This window comes from Panthera onca, chromosome X, assembly GCF_046562875.1.
Source record: "Panthera onca isolate mPanOnc1 chromosome X, mPanOnc1 haplotype 2, whole genome shotgun sequence".
In the NCBI taxonomy this organism is placed as follows: Eukaryota; Metazoa; Chordata; class Mammalia; order Carnivora; family Felidae; genus Panthera; species Panthera onca.
Genome location: NC_138357.1, coordinates 135,316 through 148,296, shown reverse-complemented (window position 1 = coordinate 148,296; position 12,981 = coordinate 135,316). Strand labels below are relative to the sequence as shown.

At 35.4% G+C, this 12,981-nt stretch overlaps 1 protein-coding gene across 2 annotated transcripts in view; it reads left to right on the top strand.

Annotated features, from left to right (window-relative positions):
* The window catches only part of VAMP7 (vesicle associated membrane protein 7), a 54,212-nt gene extending 42,413 nt beyond the window's left edge, over positions 1 to 11,799 (top strand). For both annotated transcript variants that reach the window (XM_081792898.1, XM_081792897.1), the window contains 3 exons: positions 5,219 to 5,286; positions 7,854 to 7,946; positions 11,543 to 11,799. In XM_081792898.1, coding sequence (XP_081649024.1) covers positions 5,219 to 5,286; positions 7,854 to 7,946; positions 11,543 to 11,611 — 230 coding nt within the window. In that variant the 3' untranslated portion in view covers positions 11,612 to 11,799. The remainder of the gene's footprint in view (positions 1 to 5,218; positions 5,287 to 7,853; positions 7,947 to 11,542) is intronic.
* The last annotated feature ends 1,182 nt before the right edge of the window (positions 11,800 to 12,981 follow it).

Below are 12,981 nucleotides of genomic sequence, written 5' to 3'. Positions count from 1 at the left end.
TCTCCTTGCTGAGCACAGAGCCTGCTTAAGATTATTTCTCTCCCCCTGCCCCTTTCCTCCATTTGTGTGTGCTCACTCACTCACTCACTCACTCGAAGGAAGGAAGGAAGGGAGGGAGGGAAGGAAAGGAAAGGAAAGGAAAGGGAAGGAAAGAAGGAAGGAAGGAAGGAAGGAAGGAAGGAAGGAAGGAAAAATAGAGAAGGACCCATATAAATAAAATCAGAAATGAAATGGAAGTAATCACCAACACCAAAGTAATAAAAAGGTTATAATAGACTACTTTGAAAAATTACATGCCAAGAAATTGGGCAACCTAGAAGAAATGGATAACTTTCTAGAGACATACAATATTCCAAAACTGAATTAAGAAGAAAGAGAAAATCGGAAAGACCAATTACTAGTAACAAAATTAAATCAGAATTAAAAACCTACCAAAAATTAAAAGTTCAAGACCAGATGGATTCACAGGGGAATTCCACCAAACGTTTAAAGAAGAGTTAGTACCCATTCTCCTCAAACTATTCCAAAAAGTAGAAGAGGAAGGAAATCTTTCAAATATATTCTATGAGGCCAGCATTACCCTGATATCAAAACCAGACAAAGACATCACAGAAAAAGAAAACAGGTCAATATCCCTGATGAACATAGATTCAAAAATCCTTGACAAGATATTAGTAAACCACATCCAGCAATACGTTAAAAGGATCATTACCACAATCAAGTAGGATTGATAATGGGGATGCAAGGATGGTTACACATTTATAAATCAATCAATGAAATACACCATATCAACAAAACAAAGGATAAAAATCATACAGTCATCTCAATAGGTGGGGAAAAAGCATTTGACAAAATTCAATATCCATTCACTATAAAACTCTCAGCAAACTGGTTTTAGAAGGAACATAATTCAATATAATAAAGCCATATGACAAATCCACAGCTGACATCATGGTCAGTAGTAAAACTTGCAGTGCTTTTCCTTTAAGATCAGCAATAAGACAAGAATGTCCACTCTCACCACTTTTATTCAACATAGTACTAGAAGTCCTAGCCATAGCAGACAGTAAAAAGAAATAAGTGGCATCCATATTGGTAAAAGAAGAAGTTGAGCTGTCTCGTTGCAGATGACATGATAGTATACATAGAAAACCCTAAAGACTCCACCAAAATGTACTAGAGGTAATAAATTCAGTAAAATTGCAGGATACAAAAATAATACTCAGAAATCAGTAGTTTGTATGCTTATAACTAAAGTAGCAGAAGGAGAAATTAAAAAAATTCCACTTGCAGTTGTACCAAAATAAAATAAATAAAATACAGTAAAATACACTACCTAAGAATAAATTTGACCAAGGAGGCAAAAGCCTTGTAATCTGAAAACTAGAAAAAGGTCCATGAAAGAAATTGAAGACAACAAAAGCAAACAGAAAGCTATTATCCCATGCTCATGGATTCGAAGAATTAATATTGTTATAATGTCCATACTAGCCCAAAGCAATCTACAGACTCAATACAATCCCTATCAAAATACCAGTAGTATTTTTCACAGAACTAGAACAACTAAAACTAAAATTTGTGTGGAACCACAAAAGACTCCGAATAGACACTCTCTTTAAGGAACGGTGTTGAGAAAACTGGACAGCTACATACAAAAGAATGAAACTGGACCACTTTCTTTAACCATACATGAAAGTAAACTGAAAATGGGTTAAGGAAATAAATGTGCAACCTGAAACCATAAAAATCCTAGAAGAGAACACTGGAAGTAATTTCTTTGACATTGCCTTAGCAACATTTTTCTAAATAGGTCTGTTGAGGCAAGGGAAACAAGCAAAAATTAACTATTGGGACGGCATCAAAATAAAAAGCTTTTGCATAGTGAAGGAAACCATCAACAAAACAAAAAGGCAATGTACTTAGTTGAAGATATTTGCAGATGACACATCTGATAAGGGTTTAATATCTAAAATATATTTTAAAAACTTGTACAACTCAATGCCCCAGTCAAATAACCTGATTAAAAAATGGGCAGAAGACCTGAATAGACATTTTGCCAAAGACAACTAGATGGCGAACAGACCCATGAAAAGATGCTCAACATCACTCCTCATCAGGAAAATGCAAATCAAAACTACAATGAAATATCATATTACATCTGTGAGAATGGCTAGTATCAAAAACACAAGATACAACAAGTACCTGTGAGGATGTGGGAAAAAACCCTCATGCAGTGTTTGTGGGTACATAAATTGTTACAGCCTCTGTCCAAACAGTATGGCAGTTCCTCAGAAAATTAAAAATCGAAATACCATATGATACAATAATTGCACCTCAGAGTATTTACCCAAAGAAAATGAAAACATTATTTGGAAAAGATATGTGCATACCTGTGTTTATTCCAGAATTATTTACAATAAGGAAGATATAGAAGCAAGCTAAGTGCTCATTGATAGATGAATGGATAAAAATGATGTGGTATGTACATATAATGGAATATTATGCAGCTATAAAAAAGATATCTTGCCATTTGTAGCTACATGGATGCAGCTAGAGGGTATTATGCTAAGTTAAATAAGTCATATTGAGAAAGACAGATACCATATGATTTCAGTCATATGTGGAATCTAAACAACAAATGAATATATCAAAAAAGCAGAAATAGACTCATAAATATAGACAAAAAATTGATGGCTGCAAGAAGGGAGGATGGTGTGAGATGGGCAAAATGGGGAAAGGGGAGTGGGAGATACAGTTATGGGAGTTAACAAGTCATAAGGATGAAAGGTAGAGCATAGGGAATGTAGTCAATGATAGTAGTATATGGTGACAGATGGTAGCTACACTTGTAAGCAGAGCATAACAAGTTGAATCACTGTGTTGTGCAGCTGAAACGAATGTAACATTGTGGGTCAACTATACTCAAATTTAAAAATTATAATTATTCAGTCTATTATAACTGTTCAAATTGTCTGTTTCTTCTTGAGTCTGTTTTGATGGTTTATGTCTTTCTAGGAATTTGCCCATTTTATCTAAGTTATCTAATGCATTGACATACTCTTATTCGTAGCATTCTCTTAGGATCCCTTTCACTTCTGTGAAGTTGATAGTGATTATTTCAGTAATTTGAGTTGTCTCTCCTTTCTTTTTTTTGGTCAGTTTATGCAAAGATTTGTCAATTTTGTTGATCTTTTCCAAAAACCTATTTCTGGTTTCACTGATTTTTCTCTAGTGTTTTTCTCTACTGTGTTTTAAATTTTTCTGTTCTAATTTTTATTTCCTTCCTTCTGTTAGCTTTGGATTTAGTATGCTCTTCCTTTTTCCAATTCATTAAGGTAGAAAGGTTATTAGTATGAAATCTTTTTTTCTTACTCTGCTCAGGCTACTATAAAAACATTATTGTAGACTGTGTGGTTTAAATAACAGAAATTCATTGTTTCACAATTCTGGAGGCTTGAAGTCCAAGATCAAGGTGCCTTCCTAGTCATATTCTACCTAGTCAAATTCTGGTGAGAACTCTCTTCCCAGATTGCAGATGGCCCCTATCACTATGTCTTAACATGGTAGAAAGTAAGACAGAGTAAGTTCTTTGGTGTCTCTTCTTACAAGTGTACTAATCCTACCATAAGCCCTCATGGCCTCATCTAAACCTAATTATCTCCTAAAGGCCCCTATCTCCAAAGCCATCACATTAGGGGTTAGGGGCTTCAATATATGAATTTGGGGGGATATGATTCAGTCCATAACATTTTCCTTCTTTTTAATGTAGATGTTTACTGCTTTAAATTTCCTTCTATGAACTGCTTTTGCTTCACCCCGTAAGCTTTCCTTCTGTTACTGATTTTTAAATATCATTCCACTGCTAAGTCCAATAGGTGACACCCCCCCCCCAGGTAAGTTTCCAACCTGTGCTCTTTTCCCTGTAGATCACAGTTTCCTCTTTTTTTCATATCTCATAATTTTTTGTTGAAAACTGGATGTTTTAGGTAATGTATCATAGCAACTCTGGGTACTGATTCCCATCCTCCAGAGTTTGTTGTTTTGTTGTTTATTTGCTTAGTGACTGGGCTGCACTTTTTCTTTGAACTTGAGTTCTCCTACAGTGTGCAGCCTCTAATGTCATTTCTCAGAGGGAATAGCCTTGAGCGTATGCAGTCACCCTGGAATGACACAATCCTCTTCGAGTGTCTCTTTTCCTAATGTCCCTGTCAGGCTGATAGCTGGTCTGCCTCTGTTGTTGTCACACCCAGATGTCAGCCTCCACTAATTGCAGGCTAATTGCTGTATTCTTTGGTAAGAGGTCCCCCAGACATAAATTACTCCAGTGTAATCTAATAAAGCTTCCAATAGAGCTTCTGCCCTATGTGTGGCAGTAGGTGAAGGAAAGGAACCCAGGCCTATCAGGTGTGCCTTGCTGGAACAGAGCTTTTGCATTATGGAGCTAGGGGTAGCGTGGGATAGGAGGAGAAATGTTAATGACTTGTCCCTTGTGGGGAGAAAGCATAGCCTTTGACTGGGACCTGGAGGGAAAGAGAGCCTCCTGGCTTTACTTGCCAGGACTAGAACTTCTGTGTCAGTGTGCTGAAAGATGGGGCAGTTCATGGTTCAAATGCTGTAGACTCACTGTTTTTACTAAGAATTAGTTAATTTTCTTGTGTATGTTTCTCCCATTTGCGGTATGCCCGTAGGACACTTTAAATGGTGGTAGCTGTGGTTTGTTTTCATAATTTTTCAAGTTATAGTTGTTTTGTTGGAGAGAGCATCTGTGGAACTTCTCACACTGAAATTCTGGAAGTGTCCAACTCTCACTCATGTTGAGGGCTCCATTTTTGAAAACTCTCAAATCATACCCTTAATTTAGAGCTTTACAAACTATAGCCTTTGGATCAAATCCACATAAAGTTTCATTGGAATACCATCATGCCCATTTGTTTACATATTGTCTATGTCTGACAGAGTTGAGTAATTGCAGCAGAGACCATTTGCCCCAGAAAGCCTAAAACATTTAGTATCTGGCCTTTTACAGAAACAAAATCTGCCAATCCCTACTTTAGTTGGTCAGCTTTACTAAAGTCTTTTATTACTTAAAGGTGCTCCTGTAGTAAATGAGTTGTCAAGAATACCAACTACAATTAAAATCATATTTGTCTTAAAAACAAAAATAGAAGATTTATAATATAAAATGATATTTACTGGGTTTTTTTCCCAACATTTTCAGATTTGGTAGCTCAGCGAGGAGAAAGATTGGAATTATTGATAGATAAAACAGAAAATCTTGTGGATTCGGTAAGTATGGGATATGGTAATATTTTTTCAGGGTCTAAATAAAGTAGAGAAACTGTGGTTGATGGCTAACATAATAGGGAAATATGTTAAATTTAATAATTTGCAATTTTTTTTCCTTTCTAACCTCCATTATGTGATAATGTTGTGATGATGAGGATAATAATGAGGTATAGGTATAGAATAAAAGCCACAAGCCATTAGAAGCCATTAAGAAAATTTTGGTTTGGGGAATATACTCAATATACAGTATGGAAACAGTTTTGTAAAGCTTTAGATTGGTGCCTTTATAATTTAGCTCAGCAGCATATACCAGTTTCTATACATTTTTGTGAAACATGAAACAAATATGCAGGCCAGTTGTGAGCCAGCATGAATCATGAAAACTGAACAGTTCAGTCTCTTTCTTGCTGACCATGGCAGCTTGAGCCTTCATTGTATCAAGCAAGAGTCATTTGATATTGGGAAGGGCCAATGAGCCCTACTTATGCTACAGTTATATGTGTCTTTGCACTTTCCATCCGGAAAGTGGATGAAGGTTTTGAGGAAAAGATGATAGATATACAGTGAATAGATGTGAGTAGATGGAGGGCAGAGATCAGTTAAATTTTAGGTCTACACAATTACAAATTTAAATATAGAGTAGTTTACACCTTGAAATGGATCAGTAAGTAATCATGTTTATTCTTACTGGCAGCTAGATCATAGTGGTTAGGAGCACAAGCTCCACAGTCAGGATGCCTGGGATGAATCACATCTTTGCCACTTAGTAGTTTTGTGATCTTAGGCAAATTACTTAACCTCTCTATGCCTCAGTCCTCATCATCTGTAAAATGGAGATGTACCTCATTAAAGCAGGTAATGCATGCAAAATGCCTAACACAGTATCTGGTGCAAAATAAGAGTTATTTCAATGTTTACTGTTACTGTTAGTTTTATAGAGACATCTATTAACAATAGTTCTTAGGAGGATAATAGTTTTATTTCAGTCAAAGCACATGGAAATTGGAGGAAGGGCGGTACCATACAGCAAGTCAGAATACCAAGTTTTTATAATGGCTCACTTTGTCACCCATTGCTGTGGGGCAAAGAAGTATCTGATTCCAGATCTGCAGACCAAATTCTTAATCTATGAAGATTGCCCTATATTTAGCTAGAACAGTCTGTGTTTGGCCAGTGTTAGTATAGTTTGTACTTTCCAAATAAGTCTTTAATTTTGTTGGCTGTGTGACCCGGAATAACGAAAGATACTAATTAACTAACAGATGTCTCTCTTTATGGAGGAATAACCTATATAGGATAAAGTGCGGCAAGTGTACCATTCAGTAGTCTTACACATATATCTATACCTATGTAACCACTGCTTGTGTCAAGATGAAAAACATTTCCAATACCTCAGAAAGCTGCCTCATGCTCCTTCCTATTAATAATCCCCAACAGAAGTAGCCATTTTATGACTTATTTCACTCTAGATGATGTTTTGCTTGTTTTTAAATGTATAGAAATGGATTCATATGTTATATACTGTTTTCTCTCTGGCCTCTTTCACTATTAGGCCTATGAGATTCATCCACATTGTTGCACGTGGTAATAGTTTATTTTATTGTTTTATACTATTCCATTGTATAAATTTACCTACCACAATTTGTTTATCCATGCTCACCTGTTGGGATTCCATTCTAATTCTAGATTCTCTATTTTGTCCCATTGATCTGTTCATTTTTTCAGCCTTTTTTCTTTCTGCATTTCATTTTGGATACTTTCTATTACATTTCTTTTGTGGTTTGTAATCTGTTATTATTCCCTCCTCATATATTTTTTGTCTCTACAAGTTTGATTTGGTTCTTTTTTAGATCTTCCACATGTTTCCTTTGCAGATGCATACTTTCCTCTACCTTCTTGAGTATCTGAAGTATATGTATAATTGAAATGTTTCTTCCACTTTTGGTGAACTTGAGCATACAACTTTGTTTGGTATATACCTAGGAGTGGAATTGCTGGGCTATTAGGGAATTTTGTTGTTCGGTTGTTTTAAACTGTTTGTGTCCTGGTGGGAATTATTGAGAAGTCACTCTTGCAGAAGAAAATGGATAATGGATGAAGCAAAGGTCCTTGGGTTTTGGGCCTCATACAAGTAAATACATAACCTTCTTGTGGAAATTGAACAGATTTTTATGGCTCAAATCCCACGATTATATTAGGCAGAACAGGCAAATGTGTTTGCAAACAACTGACTTAGAGGGAACCTTTCTTACTGGAAAAGCGTAAAGAGGGAAAGGCTTTCACACTAGCAGGAAGAACCACTTCTGATGCTTGGCACCATGCATATTACTTTGGTGGAGAAGAAAAAGGGGTGAAGCTTTTCCAGTGGGCTCATACTGCTTACTGTATACCTGACAGAGTCCTGCTTCTGAGAACTAGTGATTATGAATGGCTAGTCTCTACCTGTGATGACAGTAATAAATTCTTGATTCAACATGATTAATGAAAGTAAAATGTTACAGAAATTACTACAAATCAGTCATGCAGTCAGTGCCAGGGATCAAATAATTCATGTTTTTTTCCCCTAGTCTGTGACCTTCAAAACAACCAGCAGAAATCTTGCACGAGCCATGTGTATGAAGAATCTCAAGCTCACTATCATCATCATCATCGTATCAATCGTAAGTTTTTGGCATTATAGTGTGTTACTTTATTTTTCAAACTTTAAGAAGTTCGAAGCTGGAATTCTTTCTCAGTTGTTAGCACTCTGAAATGAGCTACATATAACTTTCCGTGGTAAGACACATGAGCAAGAAGAGGCTTTGCTATGAATTCACTCCAAAATATTCTACTTACATCTCATCTTGCTATTGAGAATGTTTATATGTAAGGAGTCATACAAGGCATTCCAAATATTCCTGGATATTTAATGTTTTTGTCACTACTGAAATGGCGTTCTTTTAAAATTACATTTTGTGGGGCGCCTGTGTGGCTCAGTCGGTTGAGCCTCCGACTTCAGCTCAGGTCATGATCTCACGGTTCGTGAGTTCGAGCCCCGTGTTGGGCTCTGTGCTGACAGCTCGGAGCCTGGAGCCTGCTTCGGATTCTGTGTCTCCCTCTCTCTCCTTTTGTATTTAAAAAAATACATTTTGTAATTGACTCCATATTTTCTAATTACATTTCTATTTTCTAGTTGATTGCATGTTCCATTTCTTTATTTCTCTTTTCTTTTCTAATCTGTTTTTGTGTCTGGCAACTTTCCATAACTCTTATTAGTTATAGTAGTTGGTCAGTTTATTCTGTATTCTGATTCTTCTGTCAGGAGTCAGCAAATGTTCTGTAAAGTGCCAGGTAGTAAATATTTTAGGCTTTTTAGGCTGCATGTAGTCTCTGTCACATATCCTTTTTTTAAAAACAAACCTTTAAAAATATAAAAACCATTCTTAGCTCACAAGCCATGGGCTGTAATGTGCTGGCCCCTGCTATAGGTAAATTATGATACCATCTGTTAATAATTTCAACCTCATCAAATTTATACATGCACATTATATATAATTCTGTGTAATTACATATAAGTATGTATACATATATATATATAATTTAAAGTTACTAGCAATGTGGAATAATTATGGTATCAGTGGCATCTTTAGTTTCTGGTTTTAATAGGAATGCTTCTAATATTTCATTTTTAAGAGTAATAGTAATGAATTCTTGTTAGATTTTTATTTTCAAGTTAAATAATTTTATTTTTGTTTCTAGATTGCCTGAAGTTTTAGTCAGGAATAGGCATTTAATTTTGGGAAATGATATTTCTGTTCCCAATGAATTAATAATATGACTATCTACATTTAATATTAATATAAAGAATTACATTAATAAACGTACTTAAAATTATCCTTTCATTTCTGGGATAAAATACTAAGTGGCTATTATGTAGTATTCCTTTAATGCATTATGAGTTCTGTTTCATAATGTTTATTTAGTAGTTCTCTTATCTAGTATTTCTCTTGTCTATAAATATAAATGAGTCTATATGCTGTTCTCCTTTTGTAACCCCTATGTAAAAATAAATTGGACCTCTTCTGAACTATCCTAAATGTCTGGTAACCATTTTAATATGCTTAAACTCCTTTTTGCATTGCATTCTGAAAGAATCATTCAGTTCACTCTTCCTGCAAGTTAATTTTCTTTTCAGCTCTCTTCATTCTATGTATTTATTTTTCATAGCCATGCTTTAAATTTCTAAGAACTCTTATTATTCTTAGTATAACTTTTTTTTTTCCATGGAATTGTCCTTGTAACAGATGTACCATCTCCTTGAATTTCTCCGGATATATATTAAGATATGCATCACAGGGAAGTAGCTTATGCTATGGTGGGAACGGCTAGGCAAGTTCAAAATCCTCAGGGCAGGCTGTCAGGAAGGGCAGGCTGGACCTCTGGGGCAGGAACAAAGCTGTAATGCACAGGCATAATTTCTTCTTCATCAAGGAAACCTCAGCTCTGCCCTTAAGGACTTCTAACTGGTTGATTTAGGCTAATTCAGATTATGTAGGATAATCTGCTTTACTGAAAAGCAACTGATATATGAGCTTTAATCACATCTACAAAATACAGTAACACCTAGATTTGTGTTTGATTGGGTAACTGTGTGCTGTAGCCTAGCAAAATTGACACATAAAACTGACCTTGGAGAAAAATAGTTATGTTTATCTCTAATGGGTCTGTTATTTTTATTTTAAGAGCTATTTGGAATCCTCAATAAATTTTAAGAGTATAAAGAGGTTCTGAACCAAAAGTTTGAGACTTGCTGCTCTCAGGAGAGTGGGAGGAAGATGCTTTACATTGAAGGTAGTTTGTGGCTGGGCAAAGCAGCCTTTCTCCCTATCCTGTTGCCATTTGCAGAAGCCCAAAGTTAATTCTGAGCAGATTCCTCTGAATCAGCTCCACTTTTCCTTGACCCCCTGTTGAAAGACCTCCAGTTTAGATAGCTGGATCTACCTAACAGAGAAGGGCAGCCATCGATCTGTTGATGTTCTACTGGAAATTGTGCCATGGCCTTGAATGTTTCCTTGCTCAGGATACTCAGGTGGCACATTCTAGGCTCCTTAGTTTAGCCTTCTTCCTTCTGCTTGGGTCTGGGAATTTAGATTGATTTATAAAGCTAGATTATTGTTAAATTCAGACTGTATTTATTGATTACTTACTACATGCATAGCACCGCTCTTAATGCAGTATCAGTCTTTCCCAAAAGCTGTTGTCACCTAATATATTGTACTTTAGCTTTAAAAATCCTTATATTTCGTCTGTAGCAAATAGTCAACTTCATGTCAAATTGGAATATCTGTGTGTGTGTGTGTGTGTGTGTGTGTGTGTGTGTGTGTAGAGTTTAAGCTATTCATTAATAGCCAGAATTTGCTATAAACCATCCCCCTCCCTGACATTTATAGAGTAGGCAAAAACACTCTGCTGACTTTTGGAAGTGAGCATGGAATTCATAAATGTATTTTTTTCCAGGCACTGAGTAATGAAATCAGCCACTTAAAGATCTCAAAAAAGTTGAAATTTAAAGAAAGACAAATGACTAAATTAATGCAGTGAACCTAATTTTTAAAATAAATATATCTTTGGAATTTAGTAATGTGAACAAGCATATACCATTAAAAAATCATACTTTAAAATTACAATAGTTAAAAAGCTAACACATCTACAATAGGACTAGTGTTTTTACTGTTACTTGTATCGTCAGCTTTCCTTTGATTCGGTAATTGTAATTATATCATTATTCACTAAAAGTTTCATAACATTCTTGCTCATAGATTATGTAGATGTAGAATCTCTCCTTATACTTTTAAATATTTCTAATCATCCTAATAATGAAAAGCAATGCATGTGTAAAACCTAAAAATGTGCTCATAATAAAATCACACTTCAGGAGAATTATGATAATTTGCGATCTTGATAATTAATGATGTTTCATGAGAGTTAACTCATGTAGCTTGATTCTGCCTGGTTCCTAGTGAAGAGAAACAACTCCAGTGCTTTCTCTCCCAATGAAGAAAGTATAGTGGAATTCAAACGTGTGAGAGCTATAATAAAAAGGATCATTTTAATTCCCCTTCTACCTTTGAAAATACTTGGTTGGTGTATTATATTATTACACAACTGCTACTGTAATGGAACTAATATCTGTTAATAGGTTTTTGCTTTGCTTTATATCTTATTTATGAGCCTATGATAGATTCAAGAAAACAAATTGCCTTCCCTCTCCCTCTAGGTGTTCATCTATATCATTGTGTCACCTCTCTGTGGTGGATTTACATGGCCAAGTTGTGTGAAGAAATAAAACAAGGAAAAGTTATCATTAACCAAGGATATGAGAGAACAAGGAGTTAAAAGCAATCCATGTGATTCAAGCCTTTGAATACTGACAGATGGTGTCTGCCAGTCTCTTCAACTCTCTTCTATTTCTTTTTTTTAATCTTGTTGTATGCTTCCAGATTTATCTTTGTCCAGTTTATTCCAGTGCACTTCAGATTGAACCATTTATTGCAGCAGTAGCCTTAAAAAGGCTTTTGTTTCTTTAGTTCATTAACTAGAGTCATCTGCTTAGAGAAACATTTTTGTTTGCAATTGCACAAAGCTATCACCAAGGTAGAAACCACCAGTCTTAAACACTGTCTACTAAGACTTTGGATGAACTTTGTTTGTGCACACAACAGTATTCAAGAGAAAGCATTGCTAACATCTCATCCTAATGTCTTTTGCTATTGAAGAGTTTTAGGTGCTTGAAAACAATATAAATGGAGAATTGTTGTTACTTGGGGAATTGTAATTAATTTGTTGGTGCTGCTTGTTTCCAGGAGCCCGTGCAGGTAAAGTTTTAAACATTTTCTTTCAGTCATATGGGGAACATTTTGCTAGCCCATTAGAAACACACAGATGTAACCTTGTCCTCCTAGTATTCACTTTCAGGAAGAAAGTTTTAACCATTCACAAACTTTGCAGAGCTTGATATCCTCTCTTTCCCCCATTGCAGTTGATTTGAAAAGATGATGGTTTAAATATTGTTGAAGGTTGTGGTTTTTTATATATTTCTTTCTCTTTGGTGGATAATTAGGGCAATTGTACGGTTAATAGAATGGGTAGTATAGGAGGTGGAAAGGCAAATTCTTCTGGCTTACCAGAGAAAAATAAAAGAACCACAGTGGATGTGCTAGTGTTTTAGAGATGTATGAAGAGGAGGTAGTGTGGGTAATTTTTTCCAGTCTGGGAGAAGCCCAAACTGAATATAGTCAACTGCCAACTCTAGGGTTTGGGTTTGACTGCTGTTGAATACTAGTTTTAGTATCCTTTGTGGATTAATAAATTCTCTAATCTGACTAGTTTTGAAGAATTCTTTTGTGAAACTTGAGAGTAGACATTATGGTGTATAGAAACATTATCAGAAATTTTAACATCCATTTAACTGCAGTGTGGGAAAACTGGAGTGTGATCATACTGCTTTGGCTACACTGGCATCTGTTAGCTATTATGTAGTTTGGTGTGTATCTGAAAGGACATTTGCTGCCCTAAATCTAATTGCATTTATTTATCAATAAATGCCAGTAAATGGAAATTATATTACATTTGACTATTTTCCAAATGAAAGAACAATGTAGTTTGTAAAACCTAGCCATCTGTGTAATCCTAGTCACGTGCCTTGAATATATACGT